Source organism: Barbus barbus (assembly GCF_936440315.1).
Source record: "Barbus barbus genome assembly, chromosome: 1".
Taxonomy (NCBI): Eukaryota; Metazoa; Chordata; class Actinopteri; order Cypriniformes; family Cyprinidae; genus Barbus; species Barbus barbus.
In genome coordinates this window covers 41,536,344-41,558,307 of record NC_136729.1, presented here as the reverse complement: position 1 = coordinate 41,558,307, position 21,964 = coordinate 41,536,344, and the positions used below count along the sequence as shown (strand labels likewise).

The following is a 21,964-nucleotide window of genomic DNA, read 5'->3' as shown; positions in this document are numbered from 1 at the left end:
ATTTTAAATGTAAAATGTATAAAAGAGAAAGACTGTGTTCTGATGCTGTTTCCTGCAGAAGAGAGATGTTGTAAAGAATCTCACATGAGCTGTGGTCTGAATCGATGTATGAGAGCACAGAGAGCCAGGCCACTGCTCCAGCAGGAAGTGAGGTCAGTCACATTCACACCCCTGTAGCCCTCTGTCTGCTTCTGGCACCACGTCAGTAACCGACTCGGCCTGATCTCAGACTCTGTTAAACACACACATAAACAGAGAAAAATGTTATTTTGTAACTGATCGACCCAAAAACTCTGAGAATCTGAGACTGTAGCTATATGAAAATATATACAAAGGTTAATCTGGAATGAAAGTCAAGGTGATGTCTTCTCTTTGTCAGGTGTCTGAACTTGCCTCATCAATCTTGCAGCAGCATAATGCTCCTCTTAAGTAACACACTCTTTATTATTTGTTTCACAGTAGTGTGTCACCCTGACAGTTTTTAGGTGCTGTAAAGCCACATGTCAACAAGCTCAAAAGAACAGCAATAGCGGAAAGGATTTATTGTGACTGATTTAGGATACAGCAGCATGACCAGAACCTATAGAGATGTGGTTTTTGTCTCTTGTTCTATTTCCTGTTAAGAGGCTAATTTAGCCAAGGAAGGAGGAAGTTCAGCAGAAAAGTGCATGTACAGCTGATGTACAATACTGGTTAAAAGTTTAGAATAATTAAGATATTTTTATATTTTTGAAAGATGTCTCTTATGCACAACATAATGCATTCATTTGATCAAAAATACAATACAGTAAAAATAGAATTGTTTTCTATTTGAATATATTTTAAAATGTAATTTATTCCTGTGATGCAAAGCTGAATTTTCAGCATCATTACTCCAGTCTTCAGTGTCACATGATCCTTCAGAAATCATTCTGATATGCTGATTTGGTGCACATGAAACTTTTCAAACTATTATCAAGCATATCAGATTTGTATGTTCTATTTATTTTTTAATTCTTGAATCAAATAATCCTAAAAAAGTGTATCGTGTTGCACAAAAATATAGTAGCAATAATAACCGAGCGCCAAATCAGCATATCAGAATGATTTCGAAAGGATCATGTGATTCTGAAGATTTTTAAAAACATTTTATTAATTAAAATAGAAAACTGTGATTTTTTTACTGCATTATCAGTCAAATAAATGCAGACCTTTAAGCATATGAGACCTTTTTTAAAAATGAATAATTAAAATTTTTTGACCAGTAGTGTATATTTTAGTATCTATTTAATAGAAAGTTTCAAAGGAAAATACTTTAAAAAAGACATCACATTAAAAGGATAGTTCACCTAAAAATAAAAATTCAGTCATTGTTGACTCACTCTCATGTCCTTCAAGACCTGTATGACCTTTTTTTGTCTTCAAATAAATAAAGATACTTAGAGAAATGTTCATGCTGCTGTTTTCTATGAACAAAAGCAGACAGTGGCCTCAAAAGACTTTGAATATAGTTTACAATTCATAAAAGTTGTTTTTATAGCCCACTGTCATCATGTTTTATTGTATGGAAATTAGCAGCATGAACATTTAAAATTTCTTCTTTTGCGTTTCACGAAACTAAGAAGATCATACAGGTTTGAGGGCGAGTAAATAATTTTTGAGTGAACGGTTCCTTTGAGCAGCATGTATTCAGCATGTTCCTTGCTCTTTACTTAGGGTATAATCTTCTCACTTTGGCTCTGCTGGTAATAACAAATCTCAGTCTGGGTCGAATTCCCTCAGCAGAAATAAATTCTACCTCTCCCTGAACCTGCCACATCGCTCGCTCTCCTAAAACAGGAGCTGCCTGCTATCTGCAGAAGGTAGGAATGCTACCTCGTCTTAACTCGAGTTACTTGCCTGTTGTCTGTGATTATCATATGCAAATCTCAGCTCTCATATACAGTGACGGTAACTCTTGAGGAACTCTTGGAAGGTGCACTCAAGTAAAAGAGCGGAGGATAATTATAGATCTGTGTTAGACTGATTAGAAGTTTCTTCTAACCTCGCCTGGCCAAGTTGACAGGGCGGCGTATCGTGGCGGCCCGTTCCAGAGAGCATGGCTTCATCTCTCCACAGATATAGTTGTTGCGGACCTACAATATGCCCAAAAATAAACAGTAATGATAGTTTCAATGAGACTGAATGTATAAAATTCATATTTACATCTCTAAATTCTGATTGGATGAGCCATGTTTAAAGCCTTGTTGAACAACAACAACAAAAATAGTTAACAGTTTAAATTGCATGCAGGCATTTGTGGTTGCAAAGCAGATTTGCATTTTACTGTTTTATACTGATGTGCCAATTTGCTTGGCAACTATAAGTAGTCTACAGTTAGGCTCATTTATTTATTTGCTGTGATTATATATAGCACGTCAAAACTTTGGAATAATTTTGAGATGAAAAAAGACTAATATTTATTAAAGAAGTTTCTTATGCTCACCATGGCTGAATTTCCTTAATATGCTGACTTGGTGCTCAGTCATTATCAAAATGTTGAAGAGAGTTTTGGCTGCTTAATATTTTATCAGGATACTTTATAAACATTATAAAAGTCTTTACTGTCAAAATATATGTAAAAATATACATTTAATATGTTACTTACAGTACCTTGAGACTTGGTATTGGTATAGGTTTTCCACAAATAATATTAAGCAGCAAAATCTGGGGCTGCAAAAATTCAGCTTTGCCATCATAAATTACATTTTAAAATATTTTTTTTTTTATTGCAATAATATTGCACGATATTACTGTTACATGTGATATTACTTTTTTTGATCAAATAAATACAGCCTTGGTGAGCATAAGAGACTTTCTTTTAAAAACATGAAAAAAAATCATAATTATTCCAAGCTTTTGGGCAGCAGAGTATTAGTTTATTTATCCTCATTGTCATAGGTGCTTTATAAAAGCAATAGCTCACTTGAGGTTGTGAACTGCAGTGATTTTACCATGTGATTTTTAATGACAATATAGGCCTTCTGTGCACAGAGAGTAATGTCATCTCACCTGGTGTGGCCTGACACAGCTTGAATTAAGGTTGGGATAGCGTGTTCCTGGATCTATGGTGTACAAATCAAAGTTTTTGGTGATGTTTTCAGGTGTTGTTTGAGGTAACAATCGGTACAGACTCTCCCTAGAAGAACAAAAACGAAACAACTACATAAACAAGCTATTTATAGTATTTTAAATGCATTAACACTTTCAACATCTTTGAAATCTGAAAAAAATATATATATTGATTTACTGATTTATTTATTCATTCATTTATTCATCATTTTAGTATGACCAAATAGTCATATATTATAGATGAAAACATGGTGGCGTATTCATATGGAGCTGTGTGACTGTGTTAAAAATGATCTTCACTGACCTCTCTGCTAGCACCTTGAGTGGATTTCTACCCTGCGCCCAACTTTTTACCATCCAAGCCGTGTCAAAGGCTGCCAGGAAGCCGCGGGCACAGCCGGTCCCCATAGGCCAGAAGGGCTACAGTAAGACAGACAACCACAAACACGTCAACAGAATCAAACATAAAAATCATAAAAATAAATAAACACAAGAATGATTATTTAAGTATAACTACACAGTAATGTATTCTCCTCACCTCTAGAAGACTGTCTCCCACTAGTGCCACCAGCACACTGTGACCAAACCTCTCCCGGACAAGAGCGGCACTTTCTGAGGCATACATGCTCGTGAAATCGAACATGGCCACATCAGGCTGACCGCAGTGGTTCATGGTGTAGTCCAGCGTGGGCAGCTGGTAGTGGGTGGCGTAGTCGGCTGCCTCTCGTGCGTACGCCAGCAAAGCCTCTTGATTCACGTTCTCACTGTTCAGCAGTGCCTCAGTGTCGATATAATCCTACACAATATAGAAAATTCTGTTACCACACCAAACATACAGTATGTCCACTGACTGATTCTTTAACTAAGCCTGCAAGCAGGTCAAAACTAATGTCTACTGATGGATTTTACTTCTGAAATATGACATTTTTGAATGAAACAGATACTATGAAAGGTGGGACTTGATGACTGAGGGATTAAACTGTAAAAAGTTCATATTCAGTACAAGACTGGAGACTGAAAAACTTTTCAACCAAAGAAAAAAAAACTTTTTTTTTTTAGTTTAAGGGTCAAGATGGTCAATTTTTGCATGGACCTATTTTCAAAATAAATTAAAAAGTATGCATTCAAGCCTTATTAAAAGGATATTATTTATTTATTAATGTATTATTAGAAAAATTAAACAGTGAAACAATTTTGTTAAAAAATATTATAAATGTTTAAAATAAAATTAAAGTCATGTAGTGTGACAAACATGAAGAAACATGTAGGAAACAAGGTCAGTAAGTCTTAAAATATCAGATAATTATTAATTATAAAATTATTTGATAGTTTAATATTGAAAATATTAAGATATGTACACTCACGTTAACAAGATCTAAGTAAAATATTTTATTACTTGACGAGTACACCACATTCTCGAGTCCTTAAATGTAAACTTTTATAGAATATAGTAGTGTAGTTCTTCAAAATCACACACACACACACACACACACACACACACACACACACATACACTTGCTAAAAACCACACTAAAAACACACAAACAAAAAATTATTCTCTGAAAATAAGTTTTAATATCTTATGCAACTTTGTTCCTCAAGTAAATGTATCTTGTTGTTAGGATGCTTATATATTTTGATATATCAAATAAAAAAATATATATATCAATGAAAAAGAAATCAATATACATATATATACACACTGGGGGTGGCACTAGTGGTGCAGAAATAACACACTTCACCTTGACCAGAAAAATCCAGATCTTTGCAAAACAGACACTAAGTAAAATATCTGCCTTCAGAGAGTGTAAAAAAGGGCTTGAGGAAAGATTGGATGACTTTCCAAAGCTGGCCACAATCCAAAATACGTAGGTGTAGACTGTCAGCCGCACACTCAGTTCAAGCACTTGACTCACTGCGTGAATCAGATCAGCACAGACAGTGTCAACAACTCAATGACGAGGCCCAAGAACTCAGAGTACCAGAGAGTGTTTGTGAGTGTGTCTCTCTCCCCCTGATAAATATGTGCTCCTTAGCAGTGTTTATAAGCCTCTGGACTCTTTTAAGCGTCTGGTCCCTACTTCTTGCAGGACGCTGAGAAAAATAGAAAAAAAACTAACTCACATGAATGATGACACCCTTGTCCAGAAGGCTATGCTTCTTAGCTGTCATGACAAAGTAATGTGTTTTGTCTTTGTAGTAGACGATGTTCTCTAGATCAATCCCTACGAAAGAGACAAAATTGTGGTATTACTTAAATCTGTCAGAGATACTCATCTGTAACATCTCCATGCCTGTAATATGACAAAACGAATCTCATGAGGTCAGAGTGAGTTTAATACAGGATTTTAAAGGAATTCGGTTCCAAAGGGGTACGAGTCACGACAGGTATACAAAGCATACGTAAGTGTTTGAAGGGAGGAAGCCCATAATCCCCAGAGGATAAACATTTCCGTGACAAATCAGAGCAAGAGGAAGATAACTGAAATATGGCTGCTCCTAACAGCTGATAGCACTGACACGCTTATGGAAAACGTCGCCGGAAATGCCGGGAAGATTTGAAAGTACATAGTTGAGATGGTTGGGAGATATTTCTTTAATATCCAAGGAGCTGGATGCTTAGTTTAGACTAATGTGGTGTATTTTTAATGGCTAATGTGGCACATATTGCTCACCAGTTTCCTGTCTGAGATCTTGAAAGAATTTCTGGTTGAAGATGAAGGCAACTCCACTTATCTCCTCGACCTTTGCCTCAGCGGTGGTGTTTCTGTTGATAAAGTTTGCTGTTATGGCGATGGCCAGTTTGCCACGGAATTCCTTCCTCCTGAACCCTGAGAAAAAAGAAGGGGGAAAAACAAGGGGGAAAGAAGTTTATAACGTTGCATTTGTTTCCTCGTGTTTCATAGAGGTAAACTAATGCAGCACAAACATGCCACTCTACCAGTATTACAAGCCCATTATTTTTGGTTCACAGATGCTCAATTAAACCAAAGGCAAAGTCCACATTTATTTATTATCATTGTTAACTAAAAGTAAATAAAAAAAAATCATTACTTGAAATAAAATGAGCATTAACATAAAAAAAATATTAAAAACTTTTAACTAATTTTATTTGATCTAGTTTCTAAGTCAACAGTTCTCATTTTAATTTAGTTTAACTTGAAGTACTAAAATAACTCAAACTAAATAAACTCAAACTAAAACTTGAAAAATTAAAACATATAAAAATAAAATCAAATTCAAAATATTAACAAACATAGTATATCAATGACAAAAATCTTTATTTTCTGTATTGCATGTGGACAGGTTAAGTGGAGATGCTGGAATTTTGTAACATCATGAACACAATTTGCAAATAATGTCAGAATTTTCATTTCTGGGTGAACTATCCTTTTAATCTGTGTCTGAGTCTGTGAAGTAAATCTCTCCAGTTGCAAACGCCTATAATATTCATCTGTAGTTTTTAAAGCACTTCTGCATTCTCGTATGGATCGAGAGATTTCCTAAGACACTGTTGATCTGCACAACAAATAAAAGGTGAAAACTGCCTTTTAAGAATATTTGTATTCAAACAGAGAATCCTAAAGAGATCGAGAAAGTATTTTGTTTCACATTGTTTGTCAGTTTTGTTTGGGGGGTTTTAACAGATCGACTCTGAAGAGATTGATTTTATTGCATCATGCCTGATTAAGATGTCTAAGAGGCCTACGAAAAAAAGGAACATAAAGTGCCTTTATGCATTAGCCAAATAAGTTCATCCCAGTCTGGCAAATTGTACAAAAACGGCACAAGCTGTTCATTTTTAATGGCTGTTGAGTGGGTTGACTTGGGTCGTGGAGAATTGGCTCTGCTTTCTCATCCTGCAAAGTAATGTATGAGGCTCTACAGAGCTTCTCTACGAACAGACACAGATTTGATTAAGAGCCAGAACTGTTCCATTACTGCCATGTTGTTAACTCACTAAGACATCGGTTCTCCTCTTCATCATCTGCGTAACTCGGTCCAAATTCAGCTGCTTTCGTCCGACCGCTGCTCTGCCTCAGATTGGGATAAATTTAACTTTCCCTAGAGGTCCTGAATTAGCTCACTTAATGTCCAAAACAAGCTGGGTTTCTTTTTCCCTGAAGTTACTCATAATTGGGCAATGAGCTAACATCTCATAGTTTGGAAGGCCCCATAAATGGCCTTTTTTGGAAAAAGCATTTGGTTAGGGATAAGAGCAAAGATGACGAACCAGGAAAACAGAATCCAACGGACACACATCATCAGCTGAAAAGTGTTCAGAAACCCTGAGAGCTCCTCAAGAGCATATGTCGACTCGCTGATCTCATATGTAACCGGTGGCTGGCTGGTGACATCATGCAGTATCGCTTTACACAGCAGAACTTGATTTTATGGCCTTCTTGGATGAAACAATCCATTCTAAAGACTTCGGCCAAGAGCATGGGCCAAATTTAAAGAGTGTTGCTGAGGTTGTTTTAATGATAAAAAAAAGTGCAACAAAGAGAGGTTTTGCATTATATCTGAAGAAGTTTTATTAGTGCTGTTTAAAGGAATAGTTCACCCAAAAATGAAAATTTGCTGAAAATGTTTCTTCATCGGAACAGATTTGGAAGTTTGAATCACACTTTTACCAATGGATGTTCTTCAGTGAATGGGTGCCGTCACAATGAGAGTCCAAACGGCTGATAAAATCATCACAATAATCCACAAGTAATCCAGATAACTCCAGTGCATTGCCAATGTCTTGTAAAGTGAAAAGCTGTATGGATTACTTGTAGACTATAGTGATGTTTTTATCAGCTGTTTGGACTCTCATTCTGACGGCACCCATTCACTGCAGATGATCCATTGATGAGCAAGTGATATAACGCTCAATTTCCCCAAATCTGTTCAGATGAAGAAATAAACTCATCTACATCTTGGATGGCCTGAGGGTGAGTAGATTTTCAGCAAATTCTAATTTTTGGGGTTAATTATTTCTGCATTTGCCATTTTGCTCAAATTCATAGTTTGTGCCCTTGACTTGAACGATACCTCAAATTGTGTGGCTTGTTGAGAAGTGTGCTATTACTTTATTTGAAAGAGCATATGACATGCTATTTCCATGTACAAGCTATCATATTTTAGTGAGGTACAATTTTAGTAACTGCTAGAACAGTTTGTAATCATAGAGCAAAGATTATTATAGCCTCTTAGTTACTGTGCAAACAGAGGGTTGTATGTGTGTTTATTATAGTTCACTTAATATATGTAATTCAGCATGGCAGATTTTACATTTTTACATTTCACATGAGCAGCGATTGCATCATCTTCACCCATTTGAGCTCATACCTTCTAAAGAGTTTCTTCTCCCATCAGCTCCCACCACCACATCAAAGTCGAAGTCAGCCACAGGGTGATCCGCAGGCCGGATCTCTGCCCTCCAACCCGGCCCTGCAGAAACAAATGCAATCATTCAGCCTGAAAAGTGACAAATCACAACTCTTTAATATCTCCTAAAGAACAATGAGATTTTCAGATGCCTTTCAGATGTTTCTACTGAAAAAATGACACTAGTATTCTTGAGTTTCAGAGAACATCTCAACAGTGTCTCAAACTGTGCTCAGATTTGACATGGTGTCAAATTCTGCAAAATTCTGTGTTTTAAATATGATCTCAAACATTTCTCATCAAACTCTCCAAAGACTTAATTATATGAGCTGCTACAAATTTAATTTCATAGCTCTGTACTCTTACTGCATGCCAGGCATTGACTCATTTGTTAGGAGAAATAAAAATAGACATATCATGCTTTTCAGATGATTCTACTAAGAAAACAACTCTAGTAAATCTACACATGTTGTTTACTCTTGAGTTTAAGAAGAGAGCCTAACAATGACTAAACTCCAATAACTTAATTATCGGAGCTGTTATCCACATTAATTTTATAGCTCTTTATTTTTACAGCATGCCAACAACTCTGTTGTTTCTATTTTTATTTCTCCTAAGAAATTTCAAAAGCATCTGAGAGTTGATACAAAACAGGGAACTCATTAAATCTCCCAAGCAATATTTTTTCCTCTGGGGAGGACAGGAGCTGGGTGGAGCAATAGGACAATAAATACAAATATCAAAATATTTCAAAACATTTCACCCAAGTTCACTTAAAACAAATTGTTCTTGCTTTAAGTGAACCGCAGGTTGTTTTAAATGAAAATAATCTGCTAAATGAAAACATATTTTTCTAACAGCTACATATTTCAACAAGACTAGGTTATGTTACTCATGTATGCATTATGCAGTCGTGCCAAGAACACTATGCATTCCAGAAACAAGCAGTCACAGCAAGTCATTCGGCTATTATTAATAAAAGCCAACCATCAATGTCAAACATTTAGAGTACAACTTAAAAGCAAAATAAACCAAAACTGTTTAACACATACAAGCTGAGAACCTGAGATCCAACTGAACTATATCCAGGATCATGAGTCTCGCTCAAGGCCATAGTACAGGGTCACAGCAAGAACACATTCTTAATTTAGAAAGCACTTTTGTTTTTATCTGCCTGCTGTCATTGCTGTTGAAGGGAGAAAGATAGATTGTCAATGGTCTAGAAGTCTAGGGGAGAAGCTTACGCAATGTTGTTCTACCATAGATGATCAAAGTGGCCACATATGGAAACACACTCCTTGGACCTTTGAGTTGTGTTTCTAATTATCAAGATCAACTAATCAGTTTCTTCTTTCTCTGATCTTTAAAAATCTTGTGAAACGAGATAGCAGAGCGGTGTGTAACGGGTGAACACTATGCATGCTATGTAGTCATAAAATGACACTTGGATGAGTGGAGTGGATCTGTGGTGGAGTGTGCAAATCTAGGACCAAGACGAGTGGTTTTCAAACTAGGTGATCACCAGGATCACCAGGGTCCACATAGGGAATGCTACAAAAACAAAACAAAACAATATTTTTTGGTTCATTCTGTTTTCAAAACACTGGTCAGAAAGCATTAGATCCCAAATTATTTTACTGTTATTTTACTCTCATTATTATAATTTTTTAGTTATTAAATTATTTTAAATTATGTTCTGATGAATATAATACACACGTTTATAATATTTGTATTTTTATACATACATAACTTTTAGAAAGGGGGACCCTCACAAACGGATCATAAAGATTTAAAACCCATTATCCAAACAAAGGTTACTTTGAAGAAGCAAGTATATAAAATAGGATTTTGTGATGACTACATATCTCAACAAAATATTACCATCTGTGTTGTTTTTATAGTATTGTTATCTTCTTTTCAGTAGCCAAAAACAGCAAAGCATGGCGCTAGCAACACCAAGGTCATGGGTTCAGTTCCCAGGGAAAGCAAGAACTGATAAAAATGTCAAATTTGAAATTTGAATGCAATGCAAGTCACTTTTGAATAAAAGCATCTGCCAAATGTAAATGTAATTGTTTACTATTCTAGAAGTAGCAATAATAAACATTGAGTAGGTGTGTCCAAACTTTTGACTGACGTCTAGTCTGCATCTGGGGCTATCAGTCTCACCCTCATTCTCCTGGTCCTCTGGAGGCTCCACCAGCTTGATGAACTCCACATTTACGTGAAACTCCACACCCAGAAGCAGAGCGATCTTCAGGAGCATGAGCTGGAGCTGCCGAATGCCTGCCAAACCCAGCCAGAGCAAGAACCATTAGCCTCACAGTCACGCTAACACTGCCTCACTTATAAAAACACCAATCAGTAGAACTCACAGATGTGAGAACAGAAATATCGTCATTAGAGTGGCATGATTGCATTTTCACTTAGTGCTTCATCTTTTGGATAGTTCATCCAAAAATGGAAATTCTATCATCGTCTCTTTTCCATACAATGAAAATGGATAGGGACTGGGACTGTTAAGCTCCTAAAAGGACATTAAAACAACATAAAAGTAGTTCAAATTCCAAATCCTGTAAAGTCATACGATAGCTTTGTGTGAGGAACAAACTGAAGTGTAAGTCTTGACAGTGACTAGTCGCCATCTACTTTTATGGAAAGAGGGAAAGAGCAGCCTTTTCTTTTGTATATTTGAATATATATATATATATATATATACACACACAGGTGCATCTCAATAAATTAGAATGTCGTGGAAAAGTTCATTTATTTTAGTAATTCAACTCAAATTGTGAAACGTGTGTATTAAATAAATTAAATGCACACAGACTGAAGTAGTTTAAGTCTTTGGTTCTTTTAATTGTGATGATTTAGGCTCACATTTAACAAAAACCCACCAATTCACTATCTCAACAAATTAGAATACTTCATAAGACCAATAAAAAAAACATTTTTTGTGAGTTGTTGGCCTTCTGGAAAATATGCTCATTTACTGTATATGTACTCAATACTTGGTAGGGGCTCCTTTTGCTTTAATTACTGCCTAAATTCGGCGTGGCATGGAGTTGATCAGTTTCTCTATGGGGTTCAGGTCAGGCGAGTTTGCTGGCCAATCAAGCACAGTAACACCATGGTCATTGAACCAGCTTTTGGTACCTTTGGCAGTGTGGGCAGGTGCCAAGTCCAGCTGGAAAATGAAATCAGCATCTCCATAAAGCTTGTCAGCAGAAGGAAGCATGAAGTGCTCTAAAATTTCCTGGTAAATGGTTGCGTTGACTGTGGACTTCAGAAAACACAGTGGACCAACACCAGCAGATGACATGGCAGCCCAACTCATCACTGACTGTGGAAACTTCACACTGGACTTCAAGCAACATGGATTCTGTGCCTCTCCACTCTTCTTCCAGACTCTGGGACCTTGATTTCCAAATTAAATGCAAAATTTACTTTCATCTGAAAAGAGGACTTTGGACCACTGAGCAACAGTCCAGTTCTTTTTCTCCACAGCCCAGGTAAGACGCTTCTGACATTGTCTCTGGTTCAGAAGTGGCTTGGTAGCCCTTTTCCTGAAGACATCTGAGCGTGGTGACTCTTGATGCACTGACTCTAGCTTCAGTCCACTCCTTGTGAAGCTCTCACAAGTGTTTGAATCAGCTTTGCTTGACAGTATTCTCAAGCTTGCAGTCACCCCTGTTGCTTGTGCAACTTTTCCTACCCAAATTCTTCCTTCTAGTCAACTGTGCATTTAATATGCTTTGATATAGCACTCTGTAAACAGCCACACCTTTCAGTAATGACCCTCTGTGACTTACCCTCTTTGTGGAAGGCGTCAATGTTCGTCTTCTGGATCATTGCCAATCAGCAGTCTTCTCCATTATTGTGGTTTCAAAGAACCAGAGATACCCAAAATTTATACTGTAGGGATGGTCATTAATTGAAACTCAAATGTAAATATTCTAATATTTTGAGATACTGATTTTTGACTTTCATCAGCTGTAAGCTCTAATCATCAAAATTAAAACAAAAAACTTTTGAAATGTTTTACTTTACATGCAATGAATCTAAAATATATGAAAGTTTCACTTTTTGAAATAACTTACAAGAAAAAATGAACTTTTTCACAACATTCTAATTTATTGAGATGCACCTGTATATATATTACATATACTGTATATACAGTAATATTACAAGTAAATAATATTACTTTTTTCAAGTAACTAGTAAACTAACGCATTACTTTTTAGTAATAAAAAACTTCAAAAAAGTAACGCCAGTTATTTTTTTCCCATTTATTGACTGACAGTGCACTGTCATGCTGTTACTGTAGTCCTAGACTAAATGTGAATGTGCATTAATTCATCCCACTCGCAAAAAAAAATTGATTTAGTATTCATCACAATGAATTAAAACAGTGAAATGCAAACTCAGAATATGACGCAAACTGCAATAATTAAATGTTAAATAACACAAATATATCTAATCCCATTTTATTAACCAATGTCTTTACTGCTGACCTTTGATGATCCAGTTCAACCATACTAATAAGCAAAAATGACTTTAGATAAACTGGCATTGTTTTTTTATTGCTGAAGGGTGTTGAACTTTCTTCTCCTGCGTTCTACTGTACAGAGGTGAATTTACTTTTCCTTCAGACTGAGGTTTATTCATTACACTTTTTGGTGTGAAAGGGCTTTTACATTTGCTATAATTAGAACTTCTTGTATTAAAAACAATCAAGCCCTGCTCATATTTAAAAAGTAACGCAAAAGTAACGTAACACATTACTTTCCATAAAAAGTAGCCAAGTAACGTAATCGGTTACTTTTTTAGGGAGTAACACAATATTGTAATGCATTACTTTTAAAAGTAATTTTCCCCAACACTGCATATAACATGTTACATACCTCACATCAACAATTATATACACACACACACATATATATATATATATATATATATGGCAATAGCTTGTTTTAAAAATTAAATGAAAAAATATATAAATGAGAAAATCTGAGTTTACTTGCCCTTTAAGTAGGGCTGGGTGATATGGCCAAATAAATTATCACAATAATTTATTTAATATCAGTCGATATTGATAATTATCACGATAAATGTCAAATCTTTTTCTTTTAAGTTTAAAGCCAGAATTTTGCTCCAAAGTGAAAGTTGTAGAAACCAGACCATTAATTTTCCTTAACAAAATAAATATCTAACTAGAAAAATTCCTTTTTTAGTTTCTGCATGTTCTAATGAGTGATATTGTTTCAAATCAAGAAACAGGTTTGGGTTGCCTGATAATATTAATAAAAATAATATCACTTTTTTGTCTCTTAGAAATGCACATTTGATAGTAGCTTGAGTTAGGATGCACCGATGCAGAGGTACATTTTTGTTCATTTTTAAAATCAGTAACATCTGTAAAAATTGTAGCAACCTCAGTTCCCTATCTGTCGGTCACTACGAGTTATGTTGTGACGACCTAGGGGATTTACTTGGAAGCCCCAATCATCTCTGACTTAAGAGAAAACGCCAATGAATATTGGCTAGTGGATTTTGCATACCTGAGCCACTCCCCGTGCATACAGGTATAAAAGGGCGTCAGGTGCATCCACTCATCAGATTTTTGCTTCGGAGCCGAGTGGATGAACGTGTTGATCTCCACAAAGCCATCCATCATCTGTCTGGAAGCTGTTCTGGTTGGCGTCACGGTGCGTACAGCGGTGTCCTGTCTGCAGCGATCCCCCTGAGCACTTCAACTAAAAGAGCAGATTTCCTAAAAGAGCAAATAATGGTCAGTTCACGTCTTTTTAAAGACGCTGTTCCGGCCGTGTCCTCTTGGTTGCGGTCGTTTCCTGTCCTCCGTCAACAGCCACGATCGTTGTCTTCAGTGTCTGGGCTTCCAGCACGCTGAAGCTGCGTTCGTGGATGGTTCAGTTCGCCAGGCGACCTCCCAAGTACTGCGGCGTTCTCGAGACCTCAGTGGTAGTTCGGAATGCTCATGTCTTGCGCGAGGAGATTGCTGTCCTCCTGGCAAAGGATGCAATCGAGCCGGTCCCTCCAGCCGAGATGAGGCAGGGGTTTTACAGCCCTTACTTCATCGTACCCAAGAAAGGCGGTGGTCTTCGACCAAATCCTGGATTTGCGAGTCTTGAACGGGGCCTGCACAGGCTCCCGGTCAAGATGTTGACGCACAGGCACATGATCAGGTGCATCCAGCCCCAGGATTGGTTTGCAGCGATCGACCTGAAGGATGCTTACTTTCATGTTTTGAACCTTCCACGACACAGACCGTTCCTACGGTTTGCGTTCGAGGGTCGGGCATGGCAGTACAAGGTCCTCCCCTTCGGGCTCTCCCTGTCTCCCCATGTCTTCACAAAGGTCATAGAACGTGCCCTTGCCCCGCTACGGGAAGTGGGCGTCAGGATCCTCAACTATCTCGATGACTGGCTCATTCTGGCCCAGTCCCGAGAGCAGTTGTGCGATCACAGGGAGCTGGTGTTACGGCACCTCAGCCAGTTGGGGCTTCGGGTCAACTGGGAAAAGAGCAAGCTCTCCCCTGTGCAGAGAATCTCTTTTCTCAGTGCGGAGTTAGACTCGGTGAGTATGACGGTGCGCCTCACGGACGAGCGCGCCCAATCAGTGCTGAACTGCTGATTGAACTGAATGAGTTCCTTCGGAGGCAGGACTGTGGTGCCACTGAAACAGTTTCAAAGGCTCCTGGGGCATATGGCATCCGCAGCTGCAGTCACGCCACTCGGATTGCTTCATATGAGACCACTTCAGCACTGGTTGCACTCCCGAGTCCCGAGGTGGGCATTGAGCCGCGGTTCACTTCGGGTGTATATCACACGGGAGTGTCGCCACTCCTTCAGCCCCTGGACGGACCTTGCTTTTCTACGGGGCCGGGGTGCCCTTAGAACAAGTGTCCCGGCATGTTGTTGTCACAACAGATGCCTCCAGCACGGGCTGAGCGCTGCATGCAACGGGCAGGCAGCATCGGGGCTCTGGACGGGGCCTCGACTGCTTTGGCAAATTAATTGCCTGGAGCTGTTGGCAGTGTATCTGGCCTTGCGGCAGTTTCGGCCACTGCTGCTAGGCAAGCATGTGTTGGTCCATACGGAAAACACTGCGGCTGTGTCGTGCATTAACTGGCTGGGAGGTGTACGATCACGCCGCATGTCACAGCTCGCCGCCATCTCCTCCTCTGGAGTCACACGCAGCTCAGATCGCTGCGCACTGTCCACATTCCGGGGGAGCTCAATTGTGCGGCCGATGCGCTCTCACGACAGCTCATTTTCCCCGGAGAGTGGCGACTCCATCCCGAGACGATTGGAGGGAAGCTCAGGTAGACCTGTTTGCTTCCCACGAGTCCTCCCACTGCCAGCTATATTCTCCCTGACCGAGGGGCCCCTCGGCACAGACGCATGGGCACACAGCTGGCCTCGGGCTTTACGCAAGTATGCATTTCTCCCAGTGAGCCTGCTCGCACAGACTGTGCAAGGTCAGGGAGGACGAGAAGCAGGTCCTATTGGTCGCGCCATATTGGCCCACCCGGACCTGGTTTCCCGAACTCATTCTCCTCACGACAGCCCCTCCCTGGCGCATTCCTCTGAGGAAGGAACTCCTTTCTCAGGGGCTCGGCACCATATGGCACCCGCGTCCAGATCTGTGGAACCTTCATGTGTGGCTCCTGGATGGGATGCGGCAGACTTAAGTGATCTACCACAGGCCGTGGTAGACACCATCACTCAGGCTAAAGCTCCTTCAACAAGGCAAGCCTATGCACTGAAGTGGAGTCTGTTCGCGAACTGGTGTTCTTCTCGCCGGGAAGACCCCCGAAGATGCACGATTGGAGTAGTGCTTTCTTTCCTGCAAGAAAGGTTCACATTGGATCTCACAGCGCTGTTTAGTGCTCGCTTGACCGAGTAAATGCATCAGCTGCTCTAGTGAGCTCGCGCAGCGCGGCGCTTTGAACTTTGATCCTTGATCTGAAAGGATAAATGGTCCATGTGGCACGATTCAAATGAGTCGTGCTGTTTTGTTCTGCTTTTAGTGCATAAACATTATATCCAACATTTATCTAACTCTTCATATCGTTTTATCAAGGAAAATTATACCGCGATAATTATCGTTATCGAATTATCGCCCAGCCCTATCTTTCAGTTAACTGTGCTTAAATACTTAATTCAATAGGATTAGCTACAATTATTAAATGAAATTGAGGTTAACAGAGTTATTTTAGTATTATTTATGTATTATTATAGTTTTTATTAATATTTTGATTTAGCTCTTATTTTTATATTTTCCGTTTTCATTTTAATTTGTTTAATTTCTAGCAATTATTTCTAGTAAAAATGTGATGCTTTGTCATTTATTTATTTATGGTTTAATTTCTTTAGTTATTTATTATTAGTTATTTTAGTAATTTAGATATTTATTTTTCATTCCAGTTAGTAATTTTAGTGCTGTAAATTTATTTAAATATATTTAAATTAGTTGGCAACTCAAAATTATTTTAATTTCATCTTTATTTCAATTAACAAATATGCTTTTAGTTTTAGTTAATTATAATAACTATAGTGAGTGAGTGAGTGAGTTTTCTCAAATGATTTGAGTAGACTTTAACCCTAAACTTATTAGGGTTTACAGTGTAGATTTTTGGTTGATATATCACTGTAGATAAACACAACAAAGGTAACATATACTGCATATATAGAAAAAATAAGGGCTATCAAAAGAATGAGAAGAGGAACTGCTTAATGATTAAATGATTAAATGCTTCAGAACTCACTGATGTGGTCTATTGCTCCAGCACAGAACTTTCCATAGAACTTCTTGGCTCCTAAGGCCCTGAGGTCATGAATGGTGTAGGGCCAGAGATGTAGGACGTTGTTCCTTGAGAATGTATCTCTCTTCTCTATTACCACCACTTTGGCTCCGAGGAAAGCTAACTCGATGGCAGTCCGCAAGCCGCAGGGGCCCCCTCCAATTATCAAGCACTGAAAGTTACAATCAGAAATTCAGAGAATCAGTAGGGTAAGAATTTAACCAAGGTCACTATTTTCATTTAAAAAACTGAGAAAGTACAGAACAAATGGGTGACTTTTGTTTTCATTGCTTTTTAAATTCCACAAATATATATAAAAGAAGGCAATACAGATGTCTAAGACGTTGCTTCCCCTCTAGGACCTCTGTGCATTTTATTACACCTTATGTATTTTTCTTTATTGAAATTCAAGGAGCCTATTTTACTCTGTTGTGAGCAAACAGTTCTTGTCCACTCTTTCAGGAAGTATCCTAGAAAGCAGAAAATCTAAGCAAACACGCTCAAAGAAAAGGAAGCACTAACACAAATGTTTATCCAAGCATCACATCCCAACCAGTGCCAATAACTGGAGGCGCGTGTGTGATTTCATCAGCATTAATTCATAATTACAGTCCTGTCATATCAAAGGCATGATTCATGCACAAGGCTTGTATGAACACATGGAGTGAAGACGTCAGGTTCTGGGATGTGTCTGAGAATGCCTGCTGTGGGTATGACTTCATCCTCTCTGGTTTAGTGATGAGAGATCACTTTTTATGTGGAGAGATGATCTTCACACAAATTTATTCTTGAGTCACAGAAGAGAGCCACGTATTGGACTCACATCATGCAAAGCTTTAGCTCATTTTCAGCCCAGATGGTACAATGTGACTTTTTTTCTACCTGATCTATTCATTTCCTACCCCTCCTATGATTTCCCACACACATAGCCAACTTCAGGATGGTTAATTGACCTCAAAATAAGGAAGCAGCAGTGAGGGCAGCTAGCGCTTCCTGTCACAATGTGCATACAGCAAAGACTCTCAACCTGTGCTGTGATCAATATTGTGAAACGCTCGGGTTTCAGCCCCTCCTGATCCTGGATCTTATCATGTTTATGTAGACCTCAATGCCTGTGTGGATAGTTGTCCCTGTGTCAGTTGTGGCTATTTTCCGATCTCAGCCTGCTAGAAGCACAGATAATTTCATTAAAAGGCCTTCAGCTTTCATTAATAAAAAAATAAGACAGAGACTTAGACATTCTATGCTTAGCCCCGGTTTCACAAACAGGGTTTAGACTAAACCAGGATTAGGCCAAAGTTCAATTAGGACATTTTAAGTAATTTTTATAAATGCCCTTAGAAAAAAACATTACAGGTGTGCTTTTTGAGACAAAACAAAGGCACTGATATATTTTAAGATCAGTCAGTGCAAGTTTTTTTCAGTTGAAACACCTCAGACTTACATTTTAGTCTGGGACTAGTCTTAAGCCTTGTCTGTGAAACCGGGGGTTAGTGTGTGTTTCAACCCTGTTACTTACAAATATATTTGTATGTGTGTGAATAACAGGGTTTACAGTGCCAATAGGCCTCCATGTGTGTATTTTTGAATAACAGGGTTGAATGTTTCAATAGGACTCTGTGTGTGTGTGTGTGTGTGTGTGTGTGTGTGTGCATGTTTATGTGGTTTATGAGGACACAAATTCGTATAATGACATGGGTATGACAGAGGTATTACAATATGAAGGTGGTTTATGAGGACACTGCCTATGTCCCCGTAATTCAAAAGGTTTTTTTGAAAATCTAAAAATGCACAAAGTCTCCTGTGAGGGCTAAGTTTAGGTGTAGGGCAATAGCACACACAGTTTGTTCAGTATAAAAACCATTACGCCTATGGAGAGTCCCCATAAACCATAAAAACCAACGTGTGTGTGTGTGTGTGTGTGTGTGTGTGTGTGTGTTTGAGTAACAGAGTATCAGTAGACATTGTCTATTTTTTTCTTTTTAAGTAACAGAAATGTGTATCAACAAAAATGTGATTGTGTATTTGTGAATAACAGGGTTGAAAGTATTAATATAGACTCTGTGTCTATTTTGAGTAACAAGTGTTGAAAAAATCAACAGCAATTGTGTATTTTAAGTAACAAGATTAAACGTATGAATAGTAATGTTTTTGTGAATTTGTGAGAAACGGTTGAAAGAATCACTAGAACATTGCGTATTTGAAGTAACAACATTGCAGGTATTAACAAAAGTGTGTTTGTGTATTTGTGAATAACAGGGTTGAAAGTCTCAATGCGTAGCAGTAGTGGAGAAAGTATTGCGGTTGGAGGAATGCGTACAGAGAAAACAAGCAAGTATTAAATGCCTGAGGGGAGATCTGTTATTCATCAGTGCTGCAGGTATGAGGCTGGCAGACGCAGGTGGCCGCTGAACTGTCTGGACAGGTCTGTCTCTGCACTGCTGCTTTTGATTACACTGGATGGACCAGTTACCACCAGCACAGACTGACAGGCCAGGTGCACAGTTTCTGTTTGACTTAACCTTAACTAAAAGCCACAGAGAATGAACAAAGGCAGCCTATTCAGAAAAGAGAGAGAGCCACGCAACCACTCCAGGGAGAAGATTTACCATCCCCACAGACTAATGAAATGCTCCATCAGTCAGAGCAGATATGAACACAATGATAACTCTTTTGTTTCTGCTCATCCCCACCCTGAAACCGAGCAGAGCAGTAGTCCAGAGGTGAAGTTTCCTGCTGAGTCAGCATGGAGCTGTTTCCTGTCCATCAGTGGGTGCTCGAAATCATGAACTTTTTTTTTTGGTTGCCCATAGTAAAGACAAAATAACAAATGATTCAAATACGAATGCGTTTTCAAATGAAATCAGGATTTTCCAAATGAAATCAAATTGAGAGCAAATAGAGACAAACACCTCCTGTTTGTCAAATTTGTTTTTCTTTTTTTTAAATATTCAGATGAGTTTCAGAAGAAATCTCAAACATGTCTCAAATTGTTGTCAGATTTGCCAGACCACTAGTCTCGAGACCATCGTGTTTTGTGCTGCACTTTTTTATAAAACCATTCCTGAGTGCTAAATCTTGTGTTTTTAGTTATAAGGACACGTTCTGTGTGAATGACCCCTTATTGTATCATTTACATTTACATTTAGTCATTTGGCAGACGCTTTTATCCAAAGCGACTTACAATTGGGGAATACAAAAAGCGATTCATCTTGAAGAGGCAGTCAGACAGAGGAAGTGCTCGTAACACCAAGTCTCAGTCATTGTTCAAATAAGTACAAGCTAGTAGGTGGAGAGAAAGATAGAGGGAAAGTTTTTTTTTTTTTTTTTTTGAGTTTAGGATGAAGTCAAGTACTGCCGAAAGAGATGAGTTTTCAGTTGTTGCTTGAAGGTTGCCAGAGATCCGGCGTTCCGTATAGGGGTGGGAAGATTATTCCACCAGCCAGGAATGGTGAACGAGAATGTTCTGGAGAGTGATTTTGAGCCTCTCTGTGATGGTACCACAAGGCGTCGCTCACTAGCAGATCTCAAACTTCTGGAGGGGATGTAGGTTCGTAATAGTGAGTGGAAGTAGGAGGGTGCAGAGCCTGTGGTAGATCTGTACGCAAGCATCAGTGACTTGAACTGGATGCGAGCTGCCACTGGTAGCCAGTGCAAGATGAAGAGAGGTGTAACATGCTCTCTTTTGGGCTCGTTGAAGATCAGTCGTGCCGCTGCATTCTGAATCATTTGTAGAGGTTTGATTGCGTTTGATGGCAGACCAGCCAGAAGAGCATTGCAGTAGTCCAGTCTAGAAACAACCAGGGCCTGGACAAGAAGTTGCGCAGCATGCTCTGTCAGAAAGGGCCTGATCTTTCTGATGTTGTGTAGTGCAAACCTGCAGGAACGAGCAGTCTTTGCAATGTGCTCTTTGAAGGTCAGCTGGTCATCAAAGATTACACCAAGATTTCTGACCGAAGTTGATGGGGTAATCATTGATGAGCCGAACTGAATCGTGAAGTCATGCCGTAGAGTCGGAGTGGCAGGGAAGACCAGAAGTTCCGTCTTTGCCAGGTTGAGCTGTAGGTGATGTTCTTTCATCCATGCCGAGATGTCCGCCAGGCAGCCTGAGATCCGGACATCTGGCGGACATATTGTATCACAATAATCATCATACAAATTTTAGTAGAAAAATCTAAGACAAATATAATACAACCTGAATTCCAGAAATGTTGGGACGTTTTTTAAATTTGAATAAAATGAAAACTAAAAGACTTTCAAATTACATGAGCCAATATTTTTTTCACAATCGAACATAACAAACAAATGTTTAAATGGAGAAATTTTACACTTTTATCCACTAAATGAGCTCATTTCTACAGCCTGCTACAGGTCTCAAAAACGTTGGCACGGGGGCAACAAAGGACTAAAAAGCAAGAAATGTTTTAAAGATTCAGCTGGGAGAACATCTGGCAACTAATTAAGTTAATTGACATCAGGTCTGTAACATGATTAGCTATAAAAAGGATGTCTTAGAGAGGCAGAGTCTCTCAGAAGTAAAGATGGACAGAGGCTCTCCAATCTGTGAAAAACTGTGTAAAAAGATTGTGGAATACTTTAAAAAAAAAATCATCAATGTCAAATTGCTAAAGCTTTGTAAATCTCATTATCTACAGTGCATAACATCATCAAAAG

The 21,964-nt window shown here is 38.6% G+C and overlaps 1 protein-coding gene across 9 annotated transcripts in view; it reads right to left on the bottom strand.

Moving 5' to 3' along the window:
- Positions 1 to 21,964, bottom strand: part of LOC306874232 (F-actin-monooxygenase MICAL2-like) — a 65,505-nt gene that overhangs the window by 24,136 nt on the left and 19,405 nt on the right. For all 9 annotated transcript variants that reach the window (XM_079424123.1, XM_079424122.1, XM_079424126.1 and 6 more), the window contains exons 3-12: positions 17,255 to 17,462; positions 10,633 to 10,749; positions 8,425 to 8,526; positions 5,766 to 5,921; positions 5,215 to 5,315; positions 3,629 to 3,886; positions 3,395 to 3,510; positions 3,031 to 3,157; positions 2,024 to 2,114; positions 85 to 232 (exon numbers count right to left, since the gene is read on the bottom strand). In XM_079424123.1, the coding sequence (XP_079280249.1) occupies positions 85 to 232; positions 2,024 to 2,114; positions 3,031 to 3,157; positions 3,395 to 3,510; positions 3,629 to 3,886; positions 5,215 to 5,315; positions 5,766 to 5,921; positions 8,425 to 8,526; positions 10,633 to 10,749; positions 17,255 to 17,462 (1,424 nt within the window). The remainder of the gene's footprint in view (positions 1 to 84; positions 233 to 2,023; positions 2,115 to 3,030; positions 3,158 to 3,394; positions 3,511 to 3,628; positions 3,887 to 5,214; positions 5,316 to 5,765; positions 5,922 to 8,424; positions 8,527 to 10,632; positions 10,750 to 17,254; positions 17,463 to 21,964) is intronic.